We start from the raw sequence: 21,577 nt of genomic DNA on the forward strand, positions 1-21,577 counted from the left end.
CTTTTTTTTCAGTTCCAGCTTCCTGCTTTCCTGTGACCATCTTGGGAAAATCCGATATGACTCCGTGTGATTTAGAATGCTGTGTGTGCACACGCCAAGCATCTAATTGCTTTTTTAATGGTCTGCTCCGCGGGGAATTGGTTGTTTGGCAGTTGCGCACCACAGAGAAGGACCATTGTGTCAAAGCCTGTCATTATTTCTTTCCCACAGGCTCACGCCTCCACCCTTCCCCTATGACAGCTGACTCTGAGTTTGGTTTGGTAATGTTCATAGATTTTTGAAATCAGAGGAGAGTGTCCAAGTGTCGCAAACAAGGCGCAGATTGTTTAAAAAAAGAAAAAGTCAAATCAATTTGTTTCACGAGAAAGTGTTCCAATTTTGAGATAGATTTAAATGTCACACAATTTCTCCCTTTACTTATTCAAATGCACATCTCCTCCATTGGTTAGATTTGATGAGGGTGTGGTCTCACTTAAGAGCAGTTGACATAGCCCTCACTGGAAATGGGCTTTAACAAGGATGCGGTCTATGTAGGAACAGAGAAAAGTGTTCCGAGGGGAAAAAAAAAAACAAGAATCAGAAGGTTTGAAATGTTTTGAGTTGGTGCGATGTGCTCTCCGGAGCGCTTCCGATCAGCGTGGGGCATAAGGAGTGAGCAGAACCGGTGTTCTCTTCTGTTCACAGCAGCAACCAGTAGATTCTGAGCATCAGGTGAACATTTCATATAGTAGCTGTAGCCTGGTTCTTCTTCTTTTACCCCGGGCTTCTATACAGTCCACTTTAACCACAGGGCAGATGGGACGCAGAAAAACAACTATGACCAAAGAATCCGCGCCCTGACGCGCTCCGGTGCGTGCATGCTGGACCGGTGAGTGTGTGGACTAGTATGAAGCGCCATGGCTTGGTGTGACCGCGGGGTTCAAACGCTGTTGGCCACTGTGGGGGCTTTCGCTGCCTTTAGCCTGATGACCATCGCCATCGGCACGGACTACTGGCTCTATTCTCGGGCATACATCTGCAACGGCACTAATGCCACCACAGACGAGACACAGCCACAACCCAAAAGTAAGAAGGGCGATCTCACCCACTCTGGGCTGTGGAGAATCTGCTGTATCGAGGGTAAGCTCTGCTCACTTTGTGGATTTAACTGTGCTCATGTTTGACAAAAATATGCCGGGTTTCTAGTGAAATGTTGTTAAAAACATATAGCACATTTTATTCTCCTAGAAACTATTTTTGGGGTTTTTTTTCGTATGAACCTTTTGCTTCCCAGTGTGTACAATCAGTCTCAGTCTGAGCGCACAAAGGACGCCTTCCCTTTACGCATGCCAAGTATCTCTTTCTGGAGATGGGCGCACAACGAGAAAGAGAACACACACGCGGAACAACTTTCAGGTGATATAGAATGAGACAGAAAAAAAAATATCCACACATTTACAGATTTGAGAGGCATAAAAACGGGGAAGAAACCGGCGTTGCCCCGCTGTACACGCTCTTCTCGAGCTGTCTGCCAACTGTTACATCTCATTGTTCAAGCGCAGGCCCACACAGTCAACTCGGCTGAATAGTCTGCAAACGAATATGATGCCAAGACGGCGCGTCTGAGCCCATTCACTTTTAAGCTGGCAGGAAATGTGCGCGCTATCAGTCTACTTTCATTCATGTCTTCATTGTATCCGTTGCTGTTGCTTGGCAACATCCCTGAAATTGCTATGGAAACATGCCCGGTGATTTAAAAATAGATGACTCTGAGTTCACGTCATGTCCGAGCAAAAAAAGAAAAAAAAACTTATTTGTTGTTATAGAACATCAGGTAAACAATATGTTTTTCACAAGCTCAACCTTCCCGAATGTGTTTTGCGGGGTTTCTTTTTTTTCTTCTCCCCTGCTCCCCCTTTTTCTGATTACATGTTCGATAAGGAGGTGTGCTGGCAGTGACGTCTTATTTCGGAGGCAGACAGGCACTCATTCATTGACCAATCTTCCTTCCGACCACCTCTTGACTTCTTGCCTCAGAGAGTGGATGCAACTGATCGATTTGCTTATGGCACAGACGTCTGTTATGACGCAGTGATTGATAGAAGACAGTTTGAAGCAAAACGAGTAGAAAAATAAATAAAACACAGAAGAATAAATGACAAAGGAAAAAAAAGAATCATCAGATGGACAGCTTGGTGCTTGGAATATGCGAACAAATCTCTCATGAGCTGAATGTAAAGTTGTTGTATCTCCCAGAGAGAGGGGGGGGGGGGGGGGGGGCTACACCTGATCTTAGCGTTCCCCCACCTGCCAAATCCCACTTTAACAACTGTTTATATATATTGGATTTCATTCTATATAGAAGTACAGAATACATCTCCTGGTGTATGTTTTTCTTTTCTTGTCTTTTTTTTTTTTTTTTTTGAGGACACTTATGCATACGTATGTATACAATGCCTGTGCAGCCTATGTAAAATCAGCTGGTGTCAGAATCAGTGCTTTTCCATTTCTGCAGTTTGTTCTGTTGATTATGAGCCTGTTTTGAATCACATTTCCTGGAGCTAATGTCATCAGAGGCCACATATCGGGAAGGATTGAGCTGTCGTCATTGATTTGGCTGTTCTGGGCTCACGCTGTGGGTGAAGGTGGACGGCTCGGAGAGGAGAACATCCTCGTTTGTTACGAGTAGATAGTTTCACCTCTGTGCCTCTGCCTAAAACTATAAGCTGGAGGCTCTGTTGTCATGGAGACTCATAAGTGTAGAGGAGAACACAAGCGAGAAAGTCCCCCCACCACCACCACCACTTCTACCACCTTCACCATTACTCCAACCACAAATGTACACACACCCCTCTGGCCATAAAGACAAACAGACTGGGTTATTGACGGGGACGCCTCTGTGTGTATCACAGCTTCTGGAGAAAACATCATCACATTTTGCTGAACAGATTACAGCAACAGCATGTCTTTCTCTCAGTCACATCAAATCTCTGGAACACAGCAGCTGTTAAGCCCCATTTTTTTCCTTCCCAGAATCCAGTGATGAATGTGTTTAACATTTCTGGACACTCTTCTTTCTTTTCTTTTTTTTTTTTTTTACCTCCTCTCTCCTCTCTCTCTCGCTCTCTCTCTCTCTCAGCAGGCCTGAATGACAATTAAGGAGTAGGCAGGAATATATAAAATGAGTCTACTTTATCAGAAGGTCATTATTTCCCTCCTCTGTGGAGTCTTTTGCATTTTACAGCCGCTGTTTTGACTTCTTTTCCCCTTTAATGTTTGTTTTCCCACGTGAATATTGTAAGGCCACGGAGTGCACCTCATTTGCAACAGAATCGGCAAGCATCAGAGACTATTGCTTGTGACTCTAGTAAATACAACCAGCTTTTTAAAACGAGAAATAACCTAATGAACAATCCAATTACCAGGTACATATTTGCGGTAAACGTCCCCACTGGTGGCGGATTGATGTGAGTCGGGAGGCAGCTGTTTTTCTTGGGGGTCAGTGGGAGCGCTAGTTTAGGTTGTGTGGGGGTCACTTTGCTATTTGCCATGCTCTAAGAGCCTGTAATTAAAATGTAACAACTGAGAAGTCGTGAAGGGGCACTAATTAGCCAGCAGGGCCCAACTTCTAACACTAGTCATGACATGCTCTGTTCCTCAGGTTGATGCGATGTTTGCCTCTGTTTTATAGGTTTAAGTCCTCAGTTCTCCTCATTCTGTTCTGTGTTATTGCACTTAGCTCTTTGTTACTTCAATAGTTTCCTCAGATCCACGGTTTATGTCATTGGGACCAAGAAGAATCTTTGCCATCAGCCTGTGAAATGTGAATATTTGCTTGTTCATCAGTTTAAAAAAGCAGTTTTTTGACTTTAGAAAATTACTGACAGATGCCTTTTCTAAACTTACTTCTGTTATTGAAGATAGTTAGCATCAGATCCACTGATAATGAAGTGAATTGTAGTTTTATGGAATAGTGCGCCTTTGCTCATCTCATATTTAGGGTCTAGGGGCTGGTGTCTTCTAGATGAAGCTCATAAAGTGGTGATTTTGAAACCTCTGCAAAAACAGCTGATGAAAAACAGTAGATGATTAATCTAAGTTGATCTCTTCAAACCTTTAAAACCCACACCCTCGTCTTTGTGCTGTACATAGCTGCCACTGCAAATTAGCAGACTTAAACTTTTTTGGGGGGTGCTTTTTAGCCTTTGTTGCGATGGGAATGTGAATAAAAGACAGGAAAGCTGCAAGAAAGAGCAGGGCAAACATGATCTCAGGGCAGATTTGAACCCAGGCCTCTAGAGCTACAGTACCATCACCTGTTTCCAAGACTGGAGAGGATTGTCAGAAGTGTCATTTTTCTGTGTTGGCAATCACATGTGGGATGGCAATTTATGTTTGGCCCACATCTGCAGTTCTCTTATGCTTCTCTCACAGCTTGTGTTGACTGACAGTGCTGACTCAGGATGAGTCACAGCCACAGGTCTCCATTATATGGGCCAGATGTCAGGTGAGCATCTGGCCCACAAAACAGTTTCTGTAACCCAAGGAAGGCCATCCTCCAAAGTAGCCCAGGTTAAGCCAGAAAAGTGTCTGCACCTTTTCCTCCTGCCTGTGTACTAACCCGAGACTGTCTGCATGGTGTGCCTTTGCGTTTAGTCTGCACATTTTGTTTCTGTAGCACATTTAAAATCCAAGCGTTTTACAATAAAAACAAAGGAGCTTCTAAAACTCGTCTACTCCTCTACTTACATCCACATCATTCATGTAACATAACACAACAATAAAGCCTTCAGGTTTCTGAAGGCTTTTCAAAGAAAGGCATATCTTTAGCTTAGATTCAAAGACAATTACATGTTGATGTCACTTTTTTGCAAAGTTTTATTTTGCTGTTTTTACTGCCTACACGTTTTTTCAGTGTTTTTATCATCTGTGTTAAGCACAATAAGTTTACTTATAATAAAAAATAGGTATAAATAAAATTCACAATGGAATTTCCACTTCAGAGGCAATCGGAACAGCAAAGACCCTCTTGATAATGGCAGGATGGTCAGGAGTGATTGGGAAGCAGACCTTAATAATCTTGAAGGAGTGTGTGGACCCAGTCTAACTACCACATATACAGGTGCAAGATTGTCTAAGGCTTTTCATAAAAACAGTGATGCTTTATGTTGGATTCTGTTCCTGTGACATTTTGGAATAATTGTCAGTGAGCAAGAGATGATTGACCAACTACAGCATACAGTGCTTGGCAGTAGTGCAGTCTAGATGTAACAAAAGCAGTAATTTTAACCTCGTAATTCTTGAAAAGGTGGAAGAGGTGTTTTTTAACTCCTTCTGACGAGATCTAGATTTACTGTTGTGGTCAAACACCTAAAAAACCTTAAAATAAAGATGACAAAACTTATTGGCTTACCCTTGTGCAAAGATTTATCCTGTGGTTTGGGATTACACTGGCTCTGCAAGTGATATATTTAAAAAAGCCCTTCGCACACATGGAATATATCATGTTGCTGACATAATCAGTCTCATAAAGTGGCGTCTTTCTGTCATTTTCACAGGGCTCTTTAAGTTATTGCTCCTCACAGCCTCATTCACACATACAGTGCCAACAGCACCTCTAATGAGTGAAGCCACATCACACAATGTATCTGTGCATACACATGAGTAAACTTTGATAAATTGATCAGACAGTTATTAAAATGTAGCTCATAAACTATGACTCTGTGTGAGTCACCTGCCTGAAGTTACAGCCACAATGTCATTTGCTTTCAGATCCTGATCAAGTCTATCTCTGGGGATAATTTATCATAAGTAATTAATGAAGTAACCACTGCTGTGCTCCAAGCGTAAAAGCCAGCAACTCTCTCATTTTGGTGAGCAGATGGATTGTGGTGCTGTCGCTGTGCTGCAGGTATGTAATAAACTTAGAGTCAGCAGTGAGTTACTCTGTTTCTTAACAGAGTCAGTCTGCATCAAAGTAAAGACTTTGTAACTTCAAATTTTCGGTGTATAAACTGTAGAGGGAAAATTCAACATACATGAAAGGCGTTTGGTCATTTTGGAGAAGCCATGTTTATATACTGAAGCGGCTGCTGAAATATAGTTGTTGTTTTTTTTTTTTAATCTGGGTTGTTTGTCACCTGAAAGGTAATGAAAGGAAAAGATTTCGATCTGAATCGCAAACCAGATACACGCCATGGTAATGATTCAGTTTAACTCAGTTCAATTCAATTCTATTTATATAGTGACAATTTACAACAAGGTGCTTTAACCACAAGTAAGCCAGCAGTCTGAGAGCAGATTGTCAAGATTTATAAATGGCTAGACGTGTTTACTTGGTTTAGGAGAATAAGTGGCTAAGAGAGGCTCCTTAGGTGGGCTGGTTTCCGAGAGAGGTGTGGGCTGAATGGTGAAGAATGGGCAAGCAGGTGGGTCGTGGGCAGGTAATGGGATCCACAGGCAGCTCTTGCGCTCCAGCAAATTCATCACCGTAGTGGATGGAACAATCAGGCAGAGAAGCATTGCTGCAGACGGTCCTTAAAGACAATCCAGATGATGACAGTGAGTTGAAGGTGTGCAACAGCCGGCCAGGAAGAGCCAAGAAAAGCCAAGAACAAAATTAAAATGCGCCAGGCCTGCCCTGAAGCCTAAGACAAAGTGCTATATTGGAGTGATATTGTACTATAAGGTCTTTCAGACAAGCCTGAATATTCAAGACCAACACTTCAAGATTCTACAGGTATCCAATGAACAGAAGCCAATATGTCTCTCGTTCTAGTCCATGTAACGATATTATACAGACAAGCAACAGTGGAAAGTAACAAAATTCATTTGGAAAAATATCAACCGTATGACATAAAATTCCAAAGAGCACCTATGTGCAGATATGTTAAAGCTTACTCATTTGAATCCACACTCTTACAATGACCTCTCAAGCACCATGTGGAGAATCCATTATACATGTACATTTTTAAACGAGTGGCAGAGCATAACAGGCTTCACAGCAGACTACGTGATAGATCACAGTTTTCTTCCAACAACTTGGAACCCAAGCGGAGCTGTGTTTGAAGAAATTGCAGCCTGGTGACAATTTAATTAACCAACTGTCAGTCATATCAACACTGAATCACTGATGTCTTCACCAAATTGCTTTTCTCTCATCCTCACTTGGACTGAAAAGAAAGGAGGGGTTTGTTTTATTACACAGAGCTTTTTTCTTCTTTTTCTTTTTTTTTCACCCCTGTCCTGCCATCCCCAGCTCGCAGCGCAATAATCGTACGCGGAATCAGTGCGAGTCGTTTGTGGTATCGTCGCTTACAGTGTTTTGTCTGTTAACGGCTTCATAAAATGGATTCATCCCTCCTTTTTCTGTAAAGCTCAGAGCGCTCTCCCTCATCAGCTGCTCTCCGTCGCAGATCTGAAAGAAGTAAGGATAATACAGCAGAACAGGTTGCTGCTGAGCCCGTTTGTTGTAAAGAGTGTAAGGTGCATCGCTTAGAGGAGGCTACGCAGCTTCAGTGAAATGCAACATTGATGTCACTTTTGATTGGTTCACACATCAATCTATCCAGAGCCAGCAAGGTGTGAAAACGAGGAAGTGAGGGAACGTGTCGCATGAAGCTTACTGCCATCACCTGCAGTTCTCCTGCAGACACCGGGGTAAGCGAGCGGTGACTTGATGAGACAACGTTATTTGGTGTATTCCACCGAGGCCGCCCTGTCATTTGCTATAGGCTGAGCTGCTCTAATTCAAAACAACGACAACGTGCATCATGCTGTTGCCAGTGGCACCACAGCTGTGGCAGCTGCTTCCAATGAATGTGTGTAAGTGTGTATGAACACATGTTTTTGTTTTTTTTGTTGTTGTTTTTTTTGTATAGGCGCGTGCCCATTTGTGTTCACAGCCATGCCCGCTTAAGCACCGACAGATCTTTGAAGGGGGAAGTCTCTTATTTAACGGGTATCATGATATAATGAAAATGTCAAATGCATCCTCGGGGATTGTTTATGTAAATGAGCTTATTAAAAACTTACAGGGGTTGCCATGGAGAAGAGGGAAACGGGATGCTCAGCATGGGGTTTCACAACTCGAATAAGGCCCTGGGAACCCATCATTTCCCCACTAATATGTTGACTGTGTAGGAATAATTCCCAGTTTGTTTTGACCCAGTCATACTGGAAGCATCAACCTGATAAGCACGTTTTTTTTAGTTTGTTTTTTTGTGTTTTAATCACCAGCACTCCTGCAGCTGATCTCAAATCTCTGCCCTTAAACGCTCTCTCCCCGTCCTAATTTCTTTCTCCTTTTTAAGGTTGGCTCCTATCTTTACGCCATCCTCATCGTTCCTCTGCTCGCCTTTGTTGTTTCATTACCTTGTACCTTCTTCCATTGTTTAATCTCCGCTTCACCCCTCCTCCTCCCACCTGCTCAGTATTCAGACTTCATTTCATTTCATGAAGGGTCCATCTCACAGCCTGCACACACACACACACACACACACACACACACACACTAAACCCTGACATTGTGTTGATAACTGTCACTCATAAATCATTAACCTTGAGGCTTCCACTTATAAAAAGATTTCCAATCAGTACCAACATTGTCCTCTATCTCTTCCAATCTACATCTCTCTCTCTCTCTCTCTTTCTCACTCTCTCTCTCTCCAACACACACACACACACACACACACACACTTGTTTTGGTATCTTAATGAGGACATCTAATTGCTTTCCCTAGCCGCTAACCCTAACCATCAAAAATAAATGCCTGATCCTAACCCTCAAACTAAACCTAACCATAACCTTATTGTAACAATGACACTAAAAACACATTTTGAGCCTCAAAAATGCCTTCAAACTCGTGTTGACAGGCATTTTGTCCCCAAGTGACTGTTGGTCCCCACAAATATAGCAGCTTGCCAATTTTCTGTCCTCACAAAGATGTCTAAACATCTAAACGCACACACACACAGAGGTAAACAGAGGCGTCAGACTGAGTAGCTGAGACTGGACTGGCTATTAGTAACATTTTAGGTTCACAGTGAAGGGTTTGTTTTTGCGAGCAGCGTATAAAAAGTGTAAAATCACTTGGATGCAGAAGCAGAAAAAGACACAGCCAATCATGCAAACCAAAATGCGCATGTAAAATCTGCAACAAGCCTTGCCGCTCCAGCACGATCCGGTATTTACACAGCAATTAACAGCACAGCTCAGGTGCCTGTTTTTTTGCTGTTTAACCACATGAGCCAGATGTGTGTGCGTGTGTTTCTTTTTTTTCACAAGACACAAAGTCTCACGTTGCTGCTTAAAATAGTCCAAAACCCTTTTTTTTTTCCATTAGTGACTATACACAGAAACTTGTGCTCCATTTCCACAGACTGATTTGACACTAATTAATTTGATGTCCCTTATAAAGCAGCAGACCTAGTTAATGGAAGCGAGCGTGCCCTTAAAAGCTGAGCGACAGAGAAAGGTGGTTCGGTGGCTCAGCCTCAGGCACCTGGGAAATGGAGTTGATAGGTATCTGTCTGTGTGCTGTTAATGGGAAGGTTGGTGTTCATGCAGCGGGTCAGGTCCCATCTCTTTTGTCTGTTAGACCGGGCGGAGATGAAAGGGGGAATATATTTTCGACATGGGTAGAAGTCTTTATGCTTACAGAGGCAGGCAAAGCTTAACTGAGCCTCAGCTAATGAACCATTCACAGACCCCCTTTTCCCTAAACACCAATTGTCCAATGATGGTGAGGCAACTAGCAAAGCTATGTCAGGCTTTCATCATCCTCACAAGCCAAAGTAGGGGGCAGGTCCTTCAATGTGAGAGATAAATGACTTTAATAAGTTTAAAAAGCCTCTTTAGCCTCTAAAAGCACAAACCCAAAAGAGAAAGGAAAATATTTGATAATGTCCTCATGTGTTAGAACATAGGTTTAATAGAGTATGAGAACTATTAGCATATTATTAACAAAACACAATACTTTAACATGAGTTACATATACAATAAGAGGTGTACGATTTTTACATTTTCCCTATCATTTAGCAACATGCTACCTGGCAGGGATTATGGCCAATATCTCTGCACACAATCACAAACAAGTACACATGAACATGCAACACATAGGCTGTAGATATGTTTATGTAAATATATGCAAATTAGAGCCCAGTGCAGCTCATCTCTAATACTTTGGATGTTCCTCCTAGAATAAGTGTGTTCATATGGTTAATGAATAGTCAAAGAGCTCACTGCATTACCACTACTGCACAGACCACATCCATTAACCCCACCCCTAACCCCTTTTTCTCTTCACAAGGTGTTGTTTATACTCGTGCTCAATTACAGCTCAGGGCCTCTCTGAGCTTTAACCTCTCCCTCCCTCTTTCCTCTTTCTTTCATTCCCTCACCTTGGCGTTGAAAGCTTCCCACACAGTCTATTGTTGTGTTGTTTAAATAGACTTCTTGTTCTGGCATTCAACCATTCACCTGAGCTGGATTTGGACACGCACCACAAGCCATCAAATCCCTACGGGCATTGCAATCTTAATCACACAGCTATATAGTCCTGCCGCTTTTACTTCTTCAAATGCATGTGCACTGAACTGTGATTTCAACTTTGCAGAATTCACGGTCTACTCAGCGAGCTCTTAACAATAGTTTTGGTCAAAGGTCAAAGTCTTAACAATGGAATCCGGGAAAACGTGTAGCCTTTGCATGCTGCGTGTACAGATTCAAGTAAATGTTTCCAGCCTAACGCTGAAAGAAGAGAAAAGGTAAAGGAATAAAGAGCTTATTATGAAAGAGGGGAAGGCTTTTTAACATCATGAACACACAAACATTTGCCTGATAGTTGACCAAATGAATCCCAGTGGAAGCCATGCTGTGTTTCACTTTCACCTTGAAGAAGAAGCACTATTAAACATGAAAAATAGTCTGAGGTCATCTGAGAAGTGTCTTCTCACTCCATCTTCTTTTATCTAGGTCCACTAAAACATCTTATCTCTGCAGACTTAGCTGCCACTAGAGCTTGTACCACACCCTTCTTCAAAGACACTCTGTATTTATACATCAGATGAAGATTTTTAATAAGCTAGGGAGATACAAATGAATTTAATTCAGTTCATTTCACTTTTATTTATATTGCACCAAATCACAACAACAGTAGCCTCAAGGCTTTTTATATCTTAAAGGCCCCACAATAATACAGGCTCATGGAGGGTCAGCTATCTGCTGTGACCTACTGGGGGTAGAGTAGGGACAGAGGACAAAGGACACACTGTAGAGAGTCAGAGGTTAATTAATAACTAAGTAATTACAAAGGGGAATATAAACCCATAAAGAGTAAAAAGAGGTGAGTAAAGAAGTCCACCAGTCGTAACTATAAGCTTTATCAGAAAAGAAAGTTTTAAGCCTAATCTTAAAAGTAGAGAGGGTCTGCCTCCCAAATCCAAACTGGTAGCTGGCTATACCAGAGAGATGCCTGAAAGCTGAAGGCACCTTTGGAACCACGAGTAAACCAGCAGTCTGAGAGCAACATGCTCTATCGGGGTAATACTCTATCATGAGGTCTTCACGATAACCTGGGGCGTGATTATTTAAGACCGTGTGTGAGAAAAAAGATTTTAAATTCTATTATTGAATTCAAAGGAGCCAATAAAGAGAAGACCCCAAAATTAAAAAAAGAATGTGCTAAGAGGCTTCAACTGGGAGTGAGCTAAGTGGGCAGATTTTAGTCAGTGATGTCCATCTTTTCAACATCCGTCTATGGACATCCAGACAGCTGAACACAAATAACCATAAACATATTCATCAAAGGGTCAGACAGTGAGAGAGTGTGTGGGATAGATCAAGTGCTGCAGGTAATGTGCGAATGTCGTTTGTAGTGTAAAAACTTTGAGTTGTCAGTAAGACTAGAAGCATTTTTACCAGTGTTTCCAGGACCACATTTTGCATAAGCAGCACACACACTAACACACAGCTCACAGACCCACAAGGTCAAACCACACTGACCTGTGTCTATGCCACAGTGACAAAGACACATTGCCACTGCTGGTGGAAAAAAAAAAAGTTGCCCACAGGGAGGAAGCATCAGCCGCTATCACGCAACAATTCCACCCACGAAATGATTACATAGGTTGTTTGTTCTTTCTGTCTGAAATGACTCACATAAACACTACTGATCTGGCATATATAGCAACAAAAATTTGCATTAAGTGGCAGGTGAAGTGATGGTGGAATAAACACGCCTAACTTCCCACTGGGGAAGCTCGACTCTTGTCCGGGACCATCTTTAAGTTTCGCTTTCTGTCAAAATGGCTTCCTTAGAGTTGCGAGTAGATTATCGCCCGTTTTTCAACACACTGTTTTCACAGCAACCATTTTGGCATATAGTACTAGGTAAACACAGGTGTTACTACTTACATTAATGTCGTTTGAACCTGTCCTTAATTAATGTGAACAGCAGCACCTGTGTTTGCAGATTTTAATTGGAAAGGGATGCTTTGAAAAAGGTCACTGTTTAAACATGTTAGACAGCACCATGCTCCAATGAGTTGTACGTTGTTACGGGGGGGAAGGTGGACGGGATTAACTTTGGGATATCTTTCCAAAAATAGGAAAGAAATCACCCTAAATGTTTAAATCAAATGCAGCCTTGATGTGTACGGCGGGCTAGTGAGGCTCATTCTTGTGCTTTTCGCCCTGCAGGCATTAATCAAGGCAGCTGTTACAGAATCAACCATTTCCCTGATGACAACGACTATGACACAGACAGTTCAGAGTATCTGCTACGTAAGTGTTCCCGACTTGTACATTTCGTCTGGTATCGGTAAAACTATGTTACTCCTAAAAGGAAAAACAGGAAATCTTCTGACATTCAGCATCTTGTCATTTGATTGTGAAAGCAGACAGATAACTCACTTATCTACGTAGAGTCAGAAAGATATACGAGACAGTGAGATTTCACACATTTCAAAGCTTAAAGTCATTAAAGCATTATTAAACCCTATTATATGTTTACAAGCAATTTTTTGGCTGTATCTATTGGATAGCCTTCATCTTTATTCTACTCATTAACTGATGTCTTAGATTTTACATTTCAGTTGCAAAATCACTGTTACAATGGGTCTAAACCAGAGTTAAACTTGTTTTTCTTTGAAAAACTGGCTTAAACATGACTTGTGATTAGTCTGATACACAATGAATATTCTGTCACTGGAGACCCATCACTTAAAGCTGATTCAGAATCTGCCTAATATGCAAGAACAAAGGAGACTTGTCAAGTCCAAACTCAGTCCATTAGCCAGTCTAAATAAAAGGAGGGCTTAATAAAGGACTTTACAGTTGAATAAGCTCATTCATCTTTGGAAACCTGTAAAATGGCACAGTGATTCATTTTAGGGTTGGTGATAGTCAGCGAGAGCGCTTGTTGCAACCCACAGCTGATTAGCAAAGCTTTGTCACAACAAAGCCCCAAAGCATGACTAATAATGGAGCTTAAAAAACAGATCAAAGAAGAGGTTGAAAAGAAGTGGTACTGGACTCGAAAGGTTAATAAAAAAAAAATAATTATAATATATTTGATAATTTATGAAACTTGGTTGTTACATTAATTCATACAATCTTGAAATAAACTGCATTTTTAAAGCCGTTTACAGTGACTCCTCCATCCACTGCAGGTGTAGTTCGCGCCTCCAGTGTGTTCCCCATCCTCAGTACCATCCTGTTGATGCTCGGCGGGCTGTGTGTTGGGGTGGGCCGAGTCTACAACAAGACAAACAATGTGCTCCTAAGCGCTGGCATTCTCTTCGTAGCTGCAGGTGAGCTGGAGGAAACATGCACTGTCATCCATGTTTACAGTCAAGTCCAGTCTTGCATGCTGGTTTTACAAATGGAGTAAGTAACTTGTACTTTGTCAGAGGTGCAATCATGATGATGAGCTTTATTTGCCACTAAAAAAAAGGCACCATATCCATTCTTCACATATCTTACAATACCATGCAAAAGTCTTGCCCGGCCCCTGATTTATTTATATTAGAAAAATGGGAACCAGGTTCAGAGAATTAGTGAGACATATGCAGACATAGATGGAAATACTGCAAATAAGGCAAAAACAGGGTTTGTACAATTTAAATGAGCTTGAAAGTCAATATTTGGTATGACCACCTTCATTTTTAACACAGCCTGAGCCACAGCAGTCTCTTAGGAAAGCTTACTTGGCATTTCTTTAAGTAGTCTTCAGGAATAGTTCTCCAGGCTTCTAGAAGGACATTCAAAGCTCTTCTTTGGATGTTGACTGCTTTTTGTTCTGATCTCCTTCAACATGATCCAACACTGCTTCAATAATGTTGAGCTCCAGGCTCTGGGGAGGCCAATCCATGACTGATAGATTTCCAGGGATCAATGTCATGCTGAAAAATGAAGAGGTTGCCAAAGTTTTCCATATGATATTATTATATGTTGGATCAAAATCTAAAAAAAGGGAATAAATCTACCTAAGGGTATCAATACAGGAACTTGAACATGAATCTGAGGCAGTTTTCTATTTTCCAAATTCCATAAATTACCCAAAATACCCTGACAGAGTGTTTTTTAAATATCTGTAGGCACTTGATATTGGATCTCTCTCCTGACCTCCTCCGCACATATCGATGAGGATTTGAACTAAAAATTTCAAATTTATCACTCAATAAGACCTCCAGCTCTTGTGTATTTGGCATACCTCAGCCTTTTCTGCCTGTTTCCCCAGCCACTGAGACTATTTCTGGTGAGTTCTCAGTAGATGGATCAACTGAAGAGTCAAATCCATCTCTCAGGTCCTGTGTCAAGTCTTAGCTGGATTTCCCCCCCCCCCCCCCCCCCCAATTACTTTAGGACATCACTTTCAGATACTGTTTATCTGCATTGTAAAAAAAATTGTAATATAAAAGTATTTTACTGTGTATTTTACAGTTTTGTACTATTTTTCTAGAATATCATTAAATTTACATAAATAGACTGTTTTACATTTCAAATGTAAATTAACGTAAAATCAGTGTAAATGTAATAAACACAATTTTCTTGTTTTTTAAATGTATTTATCTGTACATATGCATATTTAGATTGTTAAAATACATTCACAAATGTATCATAATGTCACAAATATTTGTCCGTTATTTGAAAGATTGAACTGTTAAATTCAAATGTAATGGTATGGAAAAATATATATAATGATTCTTATAAACGTTTTTTACATCAAATTATTATTATTACTGTTATTTAGGGCGATCGTGGCTCAAGAGTTGGCAGTTCACCTTGTAATCAGAAGGTTGCCGGTTCGAGCCCCGGCTTGGACAGTCTCGGTCGTTGTGTCCTTGGGCAAGACTCTTCACCTACCACCTACTGGTGATGGCCAGAGGGGAATTGTAAAGCGCTTTGAGGGTCTGAAAAAGCGCTATATGAATGCAATCCATTATTATTTAAACCAACTGTTATATTTCTTACATTTACATTTAAGTATTATTATTCATATTGCCGCATTCGTTGACCTTGTTTATAGGTAATTTCATTGTGTAATCACGTTAAAATGTTCCTAATTTAATGTTTAACAGCACTTGAAAATGGCAAAATCCCATGTAAAATTAGGGCAACAAACTGTATTGTCATTACTGAAAATAACCGTATTTTCATGAGAAAGTTATTTTCTGTTATTTATTTATTTATTTATTTATTTATTATTATTATTATGGCGCCCCAGCTGCTGGAATATTACTGGGGTTTTTTTTGGGGGGGGGGTTACGGTGTGCTGTAGACAGCTTCTTAGGACTTCCACTTCTTCTTTTGTCCTCTGCTTGTGCAGTTGCCCTTTCAAGGACACACTGTGCAGTTATCTAGGAATAATCTAGTTGGTACAATACTACTATTTACTTTTGTTGAACTCTGCTATTTTTGTAGATTCTGCTAAAGAGGGAAGTAGTTATAGGTTTTATTTGTGACAGTAACAAAGAGGCTAATGATTCAATTCAAAATTGTTTCTTTGCTGTTGCCTGTTATGTGTAGATACAATAATGATTAATCCCCTGAGCTAGGTGCCTTTTTTATGCTTCAGTGAGTCATAAGTTAGTATTAAGTGGCTTAACAAAGAAAAGTAATCCAGTGAAAATACAATATCCAGTGAAGATACAAAGACTGGGCTGAAAAAACAGCAAACGCTCCCATACAAAAAAAAAATGTAAAGACCTTCAGAAAGCCTGGAGAACTGTTGTTAACGACCACTTTAAGATATTACAAGCAAGTTTGGAAGCAACATATAAATAAATAAGGTAGTGGCTCAAGATTCTCTGTACTGTAAGAATCAGAGTGTACACATTTAGAACCTCGGTTGTGACGAGAGCCTGTAAACGCTGGTTGTTGAAGTTTCTCGTGTTACTGAGCCTCACCTTTCATCTGTTTCTTGTTTATCAGGTCTGAGCAACATCATTGGCATCATCGTCTACATCTCAAGCAATGCAGGAGATCCCAGTGACAAACGTGATGATGACAAGAAGTACACTTACTCCTACGGCTGGTCCTTCTACTTTGGCGCCCTCTCCTTCATTGTAGCCGAAACTGTGGCCGTCCTCGCCATCAACATCTACATCGAGAAAAACAAGGAAGTTCGCTGGAAGGCGCGGCGTGAGTTTATCCGTTCACTCTCCTCCTCTTCTCCGTACTCAAGGATTCCGAGCTTTCGCTACCGCCGGAGGACGTCGCACGCCAGCTCTCATTCTACGGAGGCTTCACGGGAGAACTCGCCCATTGTTGGTCTGAAGGGGGCGGCATCTTCCAGTGGGGCCCTGGATGAGTTGTCCATGTACGCCCTGGCAAGAGACAGCGTGACAGAGAACACGTACAGCCCTGAACATGAGGCTGCTGCTGAGTTCCTCCAGGTCCATAACTGTTTTCCCAATGATTTAAAGGATGGGGTGAATCGCAGGACCACACCAGTGTGAGCAGTATTTTGTGTAGCTCAAAGTTTACCAGATGAAGGACAGAAAAAGAAATGAATAAATGACAAAGCGTTGGGCTAACCTGCAAGAGACTGAGCACTTGTGACAACCTGGCATTTCACAGAGAGAGTGTCCACTTTGAAAAGGACCAAAGAAAGCCTGGAGGACGCTTTATCATCTGCTTTTAGAGTATATTAAAGCAGAATACAGTTAATATTGTATGTGCTGTAGCCAGTCCAACATTAGCATTATCTTTCAACTGTGCCAAAATTCTTATATGAGCAGTGTGTCAATCGCAAATGATATTTGAGTAATGGTGATTGTGCTTCGTGGGTAAACCTGAGAGGGAAGAGATGTGCCATTCAGCAGTATTCTGCCCACAAATTAAATACCAAGGTGCTAACTGATATGTGCTTTTCACCATAAAGGTGTTCCCTTTGTGTGTGCGCGTGGGTGAAGTTTCTCTTCATTGCTTTCTGACAGACAGAATCTGTGAGCCATGGTTAACATTTTGGAAACAAAATTATTTTATGTCTGATCCTGTAGTTTTGTTGCATAAACCTAATCGAACAATGAGTGAAAACTGGAAAAAAAAAAAAGGTATAAGTAAAAAGAGTTCTTTCCCTAAGAGATTTCTACCACTGCTTATAAGCGTGGCTCTTTTTTAAACTTTGCATTGTGCCCTCATACTTAGTTCTGCTCTATACTTTAATTGTGGGTTTGAATGAGAAAGTTTATGTACTGTGTCTTTATGAAACAACTCAGTTGTAATGTATACAGTGTTTAATATTTGAGTAGTAGATTGTGCAAGTTAGAAAGGTAGCAAGGGTTTTGCCTCCCTTGCTGTCTCCTCCTTTTTTCTTTCCTTATTCTTCTCTGACATTTGTCTGTGGAGCAAAATGTCCTTTTCTTTGTCACTGAAGCACCTCTTTTCAATGGTCCTTTTTTTTTTGTCTACTTCCATATCTGCCTGCGATCCTTCCATCACACCTCCTGATGGAGGCTACATTGTATATGTGCCTGTCACAAAAGAAGAAAAGCTGACAAAAAAGGGCTGCCCACAACTGTGAAAACAGCACAGGTCAGGACTTCCTTTAGCTCTGAATGGAGTCTCGACATCCAGGAGGATCGGAGACAGGTGGCAAATGTGTGTCTGTCTGTCTGTCTGTCTGTCTGTCACAAAGCCTGGCAGTCCATCTGCTAGCCCCGCACCTACCCACCCAACCCGGCTTCTATGTCAAGCAGAGGCCCCAGACAGAAGCAGAGGGAGCTGAGTGGGTCCCTGGAAGATTTGGCTATAATAACAAGATATGTGTGGTTCATCTTGCAAGTCCTTCACTGCTCTTTCTTTTAGTTTCTCAGGAAATACAGTGCAGTGCTGGCAGGTTGAACGCTTTTGAGGTCCATGAAGAAATGGACTGTTGATAAAGATAAACCTGATGAAAAAGACAAAATGCTGTTACGGCATTAATTTAAAGTTGTGAGCATTTGCTTGAACTTGATATCAGAGCCAGGTTTCTTTGGGAGTCGGCTCACTCAACCACAGAATAGTATTTGATTGTATTTAGTGCGCCTGATATTCCTTTAGAGATATCACTTCACATATCCAGCTGAGCACATGTTATATGAAGCCATCAGTATGATTTGTTCTGAGTGTAAATCTTTCACTTTTATATTACAGTGTGGGGAAAAAATATGTTAATGTAAAGCTGCAAAGTTGTGTATATATAAGCACAGAGGAAAAAAAGCTGAATGTGCAGAGACATGAACAGAGATTCAAAGCATTATTTTACAGAACAATAATAATGCCTTGATAAATCTGTCAGTGGTTATGTGTTTCAATTGACCTTTTTATATTCAGATAAACACACGCTGTTTTTGCTGTGAATCTATTACGTATTCTGTTTTGTACGGTGAAGTGCAGTAAGTCTGTTTAGGAAGAGAAACTATATTTTCTATTCCATGTGTATGAAGCAGCTGTACCTTACTGTATGTGCTTATGTTGATTTATGGCTTACTATGGATATAAGCACATTCTTTTTCTTCATCAAGAGAATTAACTGTAAACATTTGAGAATGGATTTTCTGGAGGGAAGAGAGTTGGATGAGCTGTTTTGTTTAAATAGGCAGAGAAGAAAAAGTACATTTCCATGTTCAAAAAACCAAACCGGCCACAATATCATCACTATTGTAAGGATATTTTCAGTGCCTTTGTTCGACGTATAATCTATTGTAAAACCTGCTTTTAATGTTCCAATCAAAAAGCATTTTTATTTAATCTGAATTTACACTGTTTTTGTCTCTGCCACTTTATAGGTACTACCCCAAACGTCACGTGTACAGATAAATAAACAAAATCAGGGTTAAACTGTGTGTTCAGCTGTGATTTTTAACTATCGTGTTCATAGTGCCATTACTAACATGCTAATGGTACTGTTGGTATCATATCATCTTTAACAGGTTGGCAGCAAAGTTATAAATCACAATCAACCTAAAAAAAAAAGTTTACAGGTCTTCATGTAGTCCCATGAAAAATTAAGCACATCCAATGAGTTTATAGCTTGTAGAAGTTATAATTGGTTACACTTTATAATAACTACACACTATTAATCATTAGTAAAGTACTAGTTAATACTTTTAAATAATGAATTAAGTATTAAGTAATGCTTAACCATTGCTCAACAGTGTGTTATTATTATGAACTGCTGCCTAGTAACCTGGCATAATCATGATTTTTATCAGCCCCTCACATCACTGTGGAGGAGTTTTGACCCACTTATCTTGTGTTGCATCAGTTCATTGAGGTTTGGGGCATTTGCATATGCAAAGCTCTCTCTGTCCCACCATCATTTCACTCAAGTTGAGGTCCTGACTTTGACTGGGCCTTGCAATTTTTTTTTCTTTTCTGCTGTGCTTGTCGTCATTGTCCTGTTACATGGCCAAGTTTCAGCCAAGATTTAGCTGTTGGACAGCTGGCCTCACAGCTGACTCTAGCATAGTTTGGTATGCAGAGGAGATCATAGTCAACTCAAGGTGCCCCGGTCCTGTGGCTGTAAAACAAGCCCAAATCATCATCCCTCCACCAGCGTGCCTGACAGTTATGATGTGTTTGTGCTGATATGCTGTGTTGTGGTGCTGTGGCACTGTGCTTCTCCACTTTTGGCCTCACGGTTTTGTGGTTTGCAAAGTTAAGCTATGCTGCCGTCTTCTTTTTAGAAAGAAGAGGCGTTCTCCTGCAACCCTCCCAAACTGACTTTTTTTACTGACTTGATTGTCATGAACTTTAACATTCAAGGTGTTAACGCCGGCCTGAAGAGTCTGAGATAAAGCTCTTGGGTTTGTCGCAGTTTCTCTGAACATTGCATGGTCTAACCTTGGGGCAAATTTGCTGAGACATCCACTCCTGGGAAGATTGTAGCATTGTGTTAATGCACACCTGAATGCTTCAGAGCAGCAAACTGTCAAAACTTCAGCTTTTATAGTGTCTCTCTCTATAAAAGCTGAGGATCAGTTAATCAAGTGCATTTTAGGGCGGCTATAGTTCAGGAGGTAGCGTTGGTCATCTACTATTTGCAAGTTAATTGCATACCTATGTTTTTTAAAGTAGTCTTATAGGGACAATGTTCTGTCAGAGATTTCTGTTGAGGTTTCTTTGAGTGCCACCTGTCTTGTGTTCCCATTTAAGACATTTATAAAGAGATTTAGTCTCCATGAGTTTACTTAACAAGCACGATCCTTGCTTATTTGCAGTGTTGGGTAAGTTACTTTAAAATAGTAACTTAGTTACATTACTAGTTACTTCTATCAAAAGTAACTCAGTTACTTCAAGTTACTCGTTACTTTCAAAGTAACTGGTTACTAGGGAAAGTAACTTTGGTTTTACTCAGAATTCTCTTGTTAATGTGTTGCTTCCATAACTTTGCCAGTCTTCTAGCTTGCTTACTTGCCACAAGTGCACTGCAATGCACTAAGTAGCTGTCAGCTACTTAGAAAAGGATCCTGGGGTTATTTGTCTCTCAGAAACAGTTCATAACTTCCCTTCAACTCATTCATGTCACCTAAAAGGTAAACCTGTTTCTCCATCACCTGTTCAGCTCTGATGATTCAGGAAGGCCATCTCCTGGTTTCATCTTCATGTTTCCCCCTCACCAGATAACCAAACCGATATCATGACCAGCAGCTTTTTTGCAGCTGTGGCTCCAGCAAACATCAGCTGATATTAGAAATTAATATTAAATAAATTCTAACAACGGCTGCTCAAGCTTAAACGTGCTGCTGTTGTTTAGCGCGACATCGGCTGGTTTCCTCTTTCTGGCGCAAAGTGGGCGATAAACAAACAAGAGAGCCGATCAGCTGATCATTGATCAGTTTCATGATTGAAGTAGAAACAGGAGAGGGAGGGGGGAGAATGAAAGAAGAGGCAGCTGTGCAGCAAAGACACAGAATAACTCCAGCTTTGTGCCTTTTTCATTGTAGCTGAATTGCGGGACAAATTGTTCCTTTTCACCTCAATAAGAAACGCGTAATATTTTCTCTGAATACCAGACGGGACGGTTGGCAACTCTAATAACTTATGAGCAAAATAAAGTTCAACATCATTAACTTCATAGCACCCACCCAGCTGTATAGAAACTCCGTCA

The 21,577-nt window shown here is 40.9% G+C and overlaps 1 protein-coding gene across 1 annotated transcript; it reads left to right on the forward strand.

Moving 5' to 3' along the window:
• Positions 1–369: 369 nt before the first annotated feature.
• Positions 370–20,436, forward strand: LOC146520178 (voltage-dependent calcium channel gamma-4 subunit-like). The gene is made up of 4 exons (XM_085157116.1): positions 370–1,119; positions 12,679–12,762; positions 13,650–13,790; positions 16,414–20,436. Exons 1-4 carry the CDS (start codon positions 897–899, stop codon positions 16,938–16,940), a joined length of 975 nt encoding a protein of 324 aa, XP_085013242.1. The 5' UTR covers positions 370–896; the 3' UTR covers positions 16,941–20,436.
• Positions 20,437–21,577: the final 1,141 nt, after the last annotated feature.

This window comes from Neolamprologus multifasciatus, chromosome 4, assembly GCF_963576455.1.
Source record: "Neolamprologus multifasciatus chromosome 4, fNeoMul1.2, whole genome shotgun sequence".
In the NCBI taxonomy this organism is placed as follows: domain Eukaryota; kingdom Metazoa; phylum Chordata; class Actinopteri; order Cichliformes; family Cichlidae; genus Neolamprologus; species Neolamprologus multifasciatus.

Coding starts and splice junctions, on each gene's coding strand:
- LOC146520178 (XM_085157116.1), top strand. CDS start 897: ATGGCTTGGTGTGACCGCGGGGTTCAAACGCTGTTGGCCACTGTGGGG. Junction 12,763..13,649: donor CAGTTCAGAGTATCTGCTAC/GTAAGTGTTCCC, acceptor CATCCACTGCAG/GTGTAGTTCGCGCCTCCAGT. Junction 13,791..16,413: donor CATTCTCTTCGTAGCTGCAG/GTGAGCTGGAGG, acceptor CTTGTTTATCAG/GTCTGAGCAACATCATTGGC.